Raw genomic sequence first — 10248 nt, 5'->3', positions numbered from 1 at the left:
CCAATGCTGTCTGGAATCAATTTATTGACCACCTCTTTCAAGTCACTTGTCTGCACCTCTTGGGTCATGATTTCCATCATCTTCTTCCGAATTTGGTGGACCTGCTGGTGCTGGGCATAAGAGGTCTTCTGAATCTGATTGTTGCGTTTTTTAGTAAAACCCACACAGAATAGATGAAGCAAATAACCATCGGTAGTCTTGACGTCAACGTGAGCTTCAATCATGGTACTTTCTTCTTGGCTCCTTTTTTGCTGCCTTTTGTAAGGCGCTTGTTCTTGCTGACCGCCATGGTCTACAGTATTTTTTTACCAGCTTTTTTTCACTTTTTTCATGGGCATCATTCCATATCAACGAATATAAGAACATTATTTTACATGGATACATAGGAGAACCCTGAATTTGGCCATTTACACAAGACACTGAGTTTTATGATCGAGGTGAAAATTTTGAGCCAAAAGTTTTGATAAATAACATTAATTTTTTTTTTTTTTTGGCGGCGCCCCATGGATTGCAGGATCTCTCAGTTCCCCCATCAGGGATTGAACCCGGGCCCCGGCAGTGAAAGAGTTGAGTCCTAACCACTGGACCGCCAGGGAATTCCCACTTAAAATATTTTTACAATACAAAAGCACTTAAACATAAATGAAATGAAAATGAAAAATAACTCTCCCTGCTGTCCCTGACTCTTGTTCTCCAGTTCTGCTCTCCAGAGACAACCAGTATTACAAGCTTCCTGAGGTCAAAGGTTTTTTTTTTTTTTTAATACATACTGCCAATTAGCCTCCCAGAAAGATTGTACAGATTTAGTCTCATCGACATTGCATGCCTTCATCAATTTTTAAATATTCTGTCCTTGCCTCTTCACATTTTTCTTTCTACACTGTATGCTAATAATTCCCAAATCTCTAATTCTAGTCACACCCTCGAGCTCCAGGCCAGTATTTCCAGCTGCCTCCTGGACATTTGGATGTCCTACAGACACCCCAGATTTATCTAAATTGAACTCACTGTCTTCCCTCCCAAGCTCACTCTTCTTTCTGTAATTCCAATTTCGATTGGTGGTACCAGCAATCCACATAGTTACCTACCTCAGAAACCTAGGAGTCATTTTATCTATTTTCTCTCTCTCCCGTCAAATAGTAATAATAGCTAATAGTTACTGAGGACTTACTATTTGCACATATTTTATTTCATTGAATTCTCACAAAGCCCCAGGGGTAGCTTTTAGTCTTATTTCCATTTTACAGAGGAGGAAAACTTGTTGGATAACATGCTCAAGGTTATACAGCTAGGAAGCAATGATCTAAGCCCAGGCAGCCTAAGTCCATAGCTCACACATTTAAGCCCTACACTATACTACCACCATATCTATCAGATACAACTCCTATCATTTTATTTCCTCAGTCTCAGCCTTCTCTCTTCCCTTTTCTCCATTCCCACCACCATCATCTGATTCCAAGTACTACTGTATCAATAGATACTCATAACTGGTCACACTCAACTCAGATACATCTTCCATGTTGCCTGCAAAATAATCCTTCTAAAACACGAATCTGATCATGTCTTTGTGTGTGTGTGTGTGTGTGTGTGTGTGTGTGTGTTGAAGATCCTTCAGTGGCTTCTTATTGTCTGCATCATAAGACCAAAGATCCTTTGCTTAATATAGAAGGATCATCCTCATCTGCCCATCCCCAGCCAGGCTACCTCTCTAAGCACTTCCACTACACAACCTGAATTGGTGATAATTGCCTAAAAATATCATGCTGTTTCTTATCTGGATGACTTTGCATATGCTATTCCCTCTGCAAGAAATTACCTTTCCCCAGTTCCATTCCTGTTTGTCTTTTCATGTCTGTCAAACTCAGATGTTTCCTCCTCCAGGAAGCCTTCCTTAATTCCTCCAGTTACTCATGTCCTATGTGCTGCTTGGAATATTCACTTATTTTGTATTTGTCACATTATATTAGTTTTATTTACTCGTCTCCTTTTCTAGAATGCTAACTCCTTGAGGGCGGGGACTCTCTTATTGAACTCTAGGTCTTTAGTGTTTAGCATGGTGCCTGACGCGTAAGTAGTTGCTTAGGAGATATCACTTAAATTGAATTAAATAACTTAACTGTGAAATTATAGGGCCTTGTACTCCGTTGAAAGAATTTCAGGCATCAATGATATGGGAAATTTTTTTTTGAGCAGAAGAGGGCTGGTGCAAGGAGGAGAAAGGATGACCTAAAATCACCACCTTTACTGTGGGCACTACCCTCTTCATGTGGGCCATGTGTAAATTAGTCATACAAATATTAGTATTTCTTTAGATATTCTCATGTAGACACATATTCTATCTCCATTATGGGCTGTAAGCAACCTCAGAGCAGCGCCAAATTTGGAGTTTCGCAGAGTAGCGATAGAAGGTGTTGAAATAAATGCCCTCAGTTTGCTGAGAAATGTAATATCCGAGTACACCTGAAATTAGCTTTTATGTGGCAACAAGTGGAGGATGAAGATATGCCCAAATTTTCCTGAAAAGTGAGAATGAGAAATCATCTTTGTATACCCCATCCTCGCTGCTTTCCTGGCACCATAAGTAGCGCTCACCGAGTGCTCAATTGTGTGTGAAATGAATTGAAACTATTAGTGGCACAAGTGGCCGGGCTGCGTTTTAGGTTCTCAGTAACATTGTTGAAACCCCACCGTCGGGAAACCACCCTTCTATTTTCGCGCAAAACCAGGACTAATTCAGGTCACGGGGCTTCGGCCTATCACTGTACGATCCTAGCTCGCGGGGCAGTGCCCACTGCTGATTGATGCACAGTATAAGACAATTTCTTGGCTTGACGAGCAGCGATTGGCGGATCTCCTCCGTAGTGCTTCCTAGGATACTGGGGGTGCTTTTTGAAGACGCAGGTTCCGGGGCGGCCACAAACACTGCCCGGAAGTCTGAATGACGCCTCCTCGGTACAGGACTTCCAGCCATCCGCTTCGCCGCTATTCAGGGTGCCGGGCCCCGGGTCGCGGCGGCGTGCGCGTGCGTGCGTGCGTGCGTGGGCGCGCGTGCGCGGCGCCGTAGTCTGTGGGTTGGCTGGTTATTTTGCAAGCGGGAGGGGCTGTGCGCGCTCCTGCCTTCGGCCTCTGTCCCCCATCCCCCCTTCCCCGGTCCCGGTCTCTCCTTCGGAAAGATGTCGGACACGGCAGTAGCTGACACTCGGCGCCTTAACTCGAAGCCGCAGGACCTGACTGACGCTTACGGGCCGCCAAGTAACTTCCTGGAGATCGACATCTTTAACCCACAGACGGTGGGCGTGGGCCGCGCGCGCTTCACCACCTATGAGGTTCGCATGCGGGTGAGTCACGGGGTGAGGGAGACAGCTGAGGGAGGACCGGGCGGCTGGGCGGGGAGGGCGGGGGTGGGCGGGGGGTGAGGCTGCCATAGGGATGGCCAACGGTGGAGAAGACGCTGGAGGGGTCATTTGGGGGTTAGGGGCTTAATAGGTTTGCAGAGAGGTCTGCCCACTCGGTTGTGGCCCGAGGATACAGAAAACTCCTAAGGGGGGACATTGGACCGGCGTGAGGGAAAACAAGTACCCATGAGCAAGAAGTGAAGCATGGCTGGAGACAGTGGGGAAGGATGGAGAGGATTAGAGTGAGGAGTTACGGGAAATAGGAATCAGGACTGTAGCGACAGAAGGAGGGAAGGAGGAGTGGAAGAGGGCCGGGGGATGGAGAGCCAAGGCGATATGCTGCGGGGTCCCATAACTAAACTAGGTTGTGGGAAGTCAGTCTGAAGAAGGAGGACAGGAAGGCCCAGAGGAGCTTCTTCTTAATGAGGTCTCCGTGGATGATGGAGTTGAGCAAAGCCTAGATTAAAGGGAAGAGAGATTCCAGGAACGGGAGACAGGACAGTGGGCTTGGTGGAGCAGAAATAAGAAGGGGAGTCTCCTTGAGACTGAGTGCTTCCCAGACTTGTGTAGAATTAACATCTGAAGGAGAGAAGTGTTTAATGCTTAAGTTTTCTCAGGTATTACATGCTCACTGGAAAACCTGACCTTGCACTCGGATTGGCGGATTGTCAGTCGCTGCCCTCATCCTGGGCTGACCCTTTAGATTTGAAGTATCCAGAATATTTATTTCAATATTTACTGGCTCTCATTTGGCATTTCTGTATATGAATGGCCATTTGCCCTTTCTGCCCTAGATTAACCTTTTGGATTCATTATATTAGTCCTTAGTCTGTAGTTAACTTTAATATATGACATTTCAGGACTGCCCCAGGAGTGGTTTCTTCCAGTGTGCACTACAGAGGACTTTATTCTCTAGTTCTTAGTCCACGATGCAAGGATGGAATGTGCAGAGTACATGGTTTGCAGTGTCTTTGGCCCCATTGAAGTGGTTACAGGCAAAAAAGTTTGAGAGCCATTTTCTAATTTTCCTTATGTTTTCTTCTCAGACTAGAGGGCCAGAATATTCTCTATGGACAGCATGCTGCTCAAACAGCATTTGAAGACCTAAAAGAGTGTATGTGCTTTTATTTTTGAATGAATGAATTGAATGAGAGAGTGTGCTCTCCCACCTGGGCTTTGAAACCTAATTAAGAAGCGATGATCTCCAAATTCCAAGTTTGGCAAAGTCCAAACTGAAGAAAGAAACGCGAATAGAAAAAAATGAGAAAAACTTGTCTATATAAGAACTGTTTGAAATCATCTCTTTGGGGAAGAATGGACGTTAGAGCCCTCAAAATATGATAAAAGCTGGGAACTGTTAATGGCAGAGAACTTAATTACCTGAGGAATCCTGGGCATAACTTGTTCAGTGTAAGAACTCTCTGCTGTGGGGTCTTGGAGACATTGTCTTGATGTATTACCCAAGAGCTGTAGGGATTATGAATGGAATTGTTCTCTACTTCAGGCATTCTAATAAAACAGGAACTGTTCATCTAGTGCCTACTGTGTGCCAGGCACTGAACTAGGTTTTAGTTTCTAAGTCCTTACAAAACACCATTTTACAGATAGAAAACTGAGGAGGAATGCAGTTTAAGTAATTTGCCCAAGTACACATAGCTAATAAGTGGCAGGGTTGAGATTTGAACCCAGGTCCGTCTGACTCCAAAGCCCACCATACTCTTTCCACTACACTTTAGTCTCTTCGGCAATGCTTAGTTGCAAAACTTTAGTGTGCAAGATTTTTTTTTTTACCACTAAGATTTTCATCAGTCTTTTCCACAATTACTAATTGTATAGTGATTGATGATAGGGTTGATGGCAGTTCCTACTTCTGTGGGTTTGAGTTAATTTGTATTTATGTTAATTTGTATGGCTATATAGGCTTTTAATATTTTTGTTGAACTCTGTTTTGGGGAAAATTGGTGAAATCATTTGGTTTGAAATTGCTAATTTAAGTGACTAATCACGGTAGGCATTATAGGGAGCATGAGACTCAAGAGAATGGGCTTTGGGAGTTAAGCATTGTGTATGGTAGAAGCAGATGGCATTTGACTTGTTTCTTTGTATAATAGCTCAGGGAAGGAATACCCACCCCAAGAAATAAGGAGTCTGGAGAGGTATTCTGGTGGCTTAACAAGATATGTATGGAACTTTTCAAATGTCAGTTGTCCTGTGGACTTGAACTTTGCTTCTTTCTCCCCTTTCCCTTGATTTTGTGTTGATCAGAGCCAAAGGACTCTATATGCTGTACTACACAATCGTGTCTCCCTCATATAATTTGTAGGTTGGAGCTGAGAGAGTATCCTAGTACATAGTATCCCCTTCCTTAGATGGCTAGGTGCTGAGATGAAAGGCCGTTACTGTCACCATCCTGTGGGGGTGGGGAAAGAATAGCATTTTTGTAAGTCAAAGGAGGAAGTTCACAAAATGGCAGTGGGTGGTTTCGCTGTGTCTTGGAAGAATCTACTCAGCACTTTTTTTCTTTTCTTAGATTCTTCTATTGGCTTCTGTAAAGGCCTACTGGTTAAGGTTCTACTGTTTGGGGATCACAGTATTTGTAATGAACTCTGGTGGAAACCTGGAATCTCATGATACTGAAGGGCTTTTTTTCTTGAATGATTATTTTTACTCCCAGTTTTATTGAGATATAATTGACAGATAACTTTGTGTAGGTTTGAGGTGTAGAATGTGATGATTTGATATACATATATATTTTGTGCAGGATTCTGAGAATGTTCTCTATAATGGCTGATTGTGAATAGGTAATACATGCACATGGTACAAAATTCAAAAGGTACAAAAATGATATACTATAGTTATTGAAAAAAATCTGTGTATAAGTGGACCCATGCGGTTCAAACCCGTGTTGTTCAAGTGTCAACTGTACTGTAAAAATGAAGTCTCCCTCTCTCCCTCTGCCTTCCAGAGGTTCCCCTTTCTGAAGAAACCGCTGTTTCCATTTTCTTATTTATTCTTCTAAAAAATAGTTTAGGTAATAAGATATTACTTTACGTATATCCCACTCCACCTCAACCCATTGACATTCCTGGGACCTTGATCCTGAGTAGAGTTGTAACTAATGTAAGTTGGCCAGTTATTTGGCTTTTGATGCCCTATACCTAGAGCTAGATCCTGAAAAGACAGTTTCCAGACTTGAGGACTACAAAGCATGACATAGTGAGGAATGTGTGAAGCTCTAGCATAGCTCCAATGCTCTTTACCTGCTCTGAGTTAGCTGTGGAGAAAGGAGAGAAACTAGCTCCTTTTTTTTCCATCTACTGATTTGAATTGACTGGTGGGAAATATAGTCAGTATTAATACATTTGTTTGGCCATTTCTACTTAGAACTTGTAGATAGGAGTGAGGATCAGGGCTTTTTGTTTGTTGGAGGTTCCTGTTGCCATTGGGGCCTTGGGAAAATTCTCAGTGATTAAGATGTGGGAATAAGCCGATTTATATCAGGGAGCAAGCTATGGTAAGCCAACTTAATGTAAGTGCTATTTCTGCTGCACTTTCTGGATAAGGAGAGGGTAAACAGATACATAGGGCCACTATTAATCAATTGAGTATTTACTGAGTAACTTGCATAATCTACATTTAGGGAGATGCAGCAGTAGTCATGGCTCCCGATTTCAATGAAATTATAATTTAGTTAGGTAGCAAGACTAACATAATGCTTAAAACAGTGGTGTGTCAGGCAGTACTAAAGTCTGTGTGTCATAGGAGTTCAGAGGAGAGGGAGACCAATAAATTAAGCTGGTGTTGTCAGGACAGATTTCCTGGATGAAGTGGGACTTGAGCTGGGCTTGTAGAATGGAGAGGATTTGGACAGGAAAAGCAGAGGAAAGCATACTTTGGAGGTGCTTATCTCTTGTTCTTTCCAGGGAACTTAGATTCACTTTTCAACTGAAAATGTAATGCATGCATATGATAAATTCAAATTGCACAATGAAAAATGTGACCTACCCACTCCAGTTGTCTAGTCTTATTCTCCAAAGTCAATCATTGTTATCAGTATCTTTTCATAAATATTTAATTCATAAATATAAATATATACACGTATACATATCCCTTTTAAAAACAAATAGAGGCAGGCTGTATATACTGCTGTGTGCCTTGATTTTAATGCTTAATATCTTTCCATACTGGGATATATATATCTTTCGCATTCTTTTCATAGTTGTATTCCACTGTACAAGTGTACCATAATTTATTTAACCAGTTATCTGTTGATGGACATTTATTATTATTACAAATGAGAAAGTTCAGTGAAAACCCTTGTACATACATATTTATGTACAACTTCAAGTCTATTCGTAGGATAAATTCTAAGCAGCAAGGGACTTCTAATCACCACCTGTGACAAGGCTGGATGTGGTAAGGATTGGTATTCACCCGGTGGTGCTTTGAAAGGGTTCTAGGAACATGGTCCATAGGAGCTGTTTCTTTCTTAAGACCTGTCCAAGTGGTTGTGATAGGTGGCCATCACAGGCTGACATTTCTTACCATCTCTCTTCTCTCACATTCTTTCTTCCCTGTAGACAAACCTACCTATCTTCAAGCTGAAGGAGTCCTGTGTACGACGGCGCTACAGTGACTTCGAGTGGCTAAAAAATGAGCTGGAGCGAGATAGTAAGGTATGGCCCTGTTTCCTGCGTGGCACCCTTGAGAGAGGAGATCTGCATAGGTTTATAAAATCTTGAAGGCAACAGAGAGGGTGAACACACTCTGTCTACCAAATCCCAATATATTGGATCTGAGTGATACCCTTTGAAACTTGAAAGTGGTAGGTTCAGGAGAAATTGTAAAGAAAAACTATTAGTTGACTTAGTGGCTAGAAAAGTCATACAACTTAATTCCTTTAGGTGCTAAAAATGGAAAGTGTAGCTAAATTTTTGGATGGTAGTGGACTGTCAAAGAAAGTGAAGAATATTTGAAGTTTACTTCCTTTCTTTTGAGATGGTAAACCTGTCCTCCCACAGAAACAGAGCTGGATTAATTTTTGACCTGAGCCACCTCCTGACTGTTCTTATGACCTCAGTTCTTGCAAGTTGCTGAACTATGGCATAGGATGGACCCTATGCCTAATAGGACATGAAGTGTACAGTGCTTTACCACCTTATTCCGTCTCTGTCCTCTCCCGTGTGACTGATATTTTGCGTCTGCCTACAGATTGTAGTACCACCACTGCCTGGGAAAGCCTTGAAGCGGCAGCTCCCTTTTCGAGGAGACGAAGGGATCTTTGAGGAGTCCTTTATTGAAGAAAGGAGGCAGGGCCTCGAACAGTTTATTAACAAGTAAGCCAAGTTCCTGGGGATTCCTTTTGCTACTTTTGACATTTTGGTCTTTCTATATGTTTCGTCTCTTTCCTCTTTTGTAATGGGTAATATGATGTGGTGCCGATTGTGTGCTGGGCTCACTGGACAGTAAAACTCCATTCCTTTGAGCAGAATCCCGATCCTGTACCTCAGGGCCTGAGAAAGCGCTGCATGTTGGATGTGTCTAGGGATTTCCCCCACCTTACACCTCTATCCCCTTCCCTTCTGCAATATTAGGGTTGAAGTGGTACCCTGCTGCTGTCCTCTACTTGCTTGAACTTCAGGGCTGACTTTGCCCTTCTTCCCCTGTCCACATCCACAGCCCTATCCCTCTGCGAATTCTTTCTTATCCCAGATAATACTGATAACCATCTTGGTTTCTTTATAGAATTGCTGGGCATCCACTGGCTCAGAACGAACGCTGCCTACACATGTTCCTGCAGGAGGAGGCAATTGACAGGAACTACGTCCCTGGGAAGGTGCGCCAGTAGGAGCCCCTCTCACCACTTGCCCTCTACTTTCCTGCTGAAATGACATTGGTTTTTACACTAAGCCTCTCTCTCTCTCTTTGATCTGAAGTTGGCTCTCCATCCCCTGGCCCAATAGACTGTCTGGCATTGTGTTCCTTGGTACCTGACTATACCATGGGCACTCTGCTAGGATCCTCTCCTCTGAGGAGAGGTGGGAAACCACAGGCAGATGCCCTTTGCTTGTGGTTGGGGGGTGGGTGGGGGGATTGGACTGGAAGGCAATTTCTTGGGCATTTACCCATGCCAGAAGGCTAACCTTGTGGGGGGTGGGTCTTGTGCTGGTGGGGCACTTGGGTACATACTGATGCTGCAAGTCCAGGGGATTTTTCTTACTCTTAGGTTTATCCAGGAATACTGAGCAGGGAAAGACCCTGCCTTTCCTACCTGCATGAACTTTTTTCCTTGTGGGGAAGGTGGCAGAGACTGAAAAGCTCTCGTTTTCTCTAGGCCCGTTCCCAGTTTTCTCAAGAGTTTCTTTTGTTGTACTTTCTGTCTCCCTTGTTGCTTTTCATGGCAGTAATTCTAGAGTCTAAGCAGTCTGTTGTGTGGAGCAAGGTGTGTGGGTTTTCTGGGCCCATCATCATGGCTGCTTCAGAGTCAGAAGAAAGCCATAGGGCAGTTGGGGAGCTCCTGTTGCCTAGCCCCTTTCCTTTGTGGCTCCCCGCTCTGGCTGCCTGTTCTCGCTCACCAGCAGGTGAGTCAGAATGGGCTGGGCCAGCAGTTCTCCCTCCCCAAGCCCTTGCTACTTTTATGGGTTAGCTTTGCAGATTTGGAGGCTTGAGGGCTAGGGGAAACTCACCACTGCCAGGTAACTCCCTGAAGGGTGGGAGTGGATCATTTTCTAGGTACCTCCCGGTGGTAGGGAAGGGCATCACCACTCTCTTCCTTCCATTCTCCCTTTCCCCCATCCCATTTAGTGCTGCCACAAGACAGAAAACACATGAACAAACCACACAGTCTCTGACT

General features: G+C 43.8%; 1 protein-coding gene across 1 annotated transcript; it reads left to right on the top strand.

Annotated features, from left to right (window-relative positions):
* Window positions 1-2974: 2974 nt before the first annotated feature.
* On the top strand, window positions 2975-9467 carry SNX12 (sorting nexin 12). Its single transcript, XM_061178585.1, has 4 exons — window positions 2975-3338; window positions 7976-8071; window positions 8607-8731; window positions 9141-9467. The coding sequence occupies exons 1-4, from the start codon at window positions 3174-3176 to the stop codon at window positions 9241-9243; spliced, it is 489 nt and encodes a 162-aa protein (XP_061034568.1). The 5' UTR covers window positions 2975-3173; the 3' UTR covers window positions 9244-9467.
* The last annotated feature ends 781 nt before the right edge of the window (window positions 9468-10248 follow it).

This window comes from Eubalaena glacialis, chromosome X, assembly GCF_028564815.1.
Source record: "Eubalaena glacialis isolate mEubGla1 chromosome X, mEubGla1.1.hap2.+ XY, whole genome shotgun sequence".
Classification (NCBI taxonomy): Eukaryota; Metazoa; Chordata; class Mammalia; order Artiodactyla; family Balaenidae; genus Eubalaena; species Eubalaena glacialis.
The sequence above is the reverse complement of the archived record's forward strand: the minus strand, read 5'-3'. Positions and strand labels throughout refer to the sequence as shown.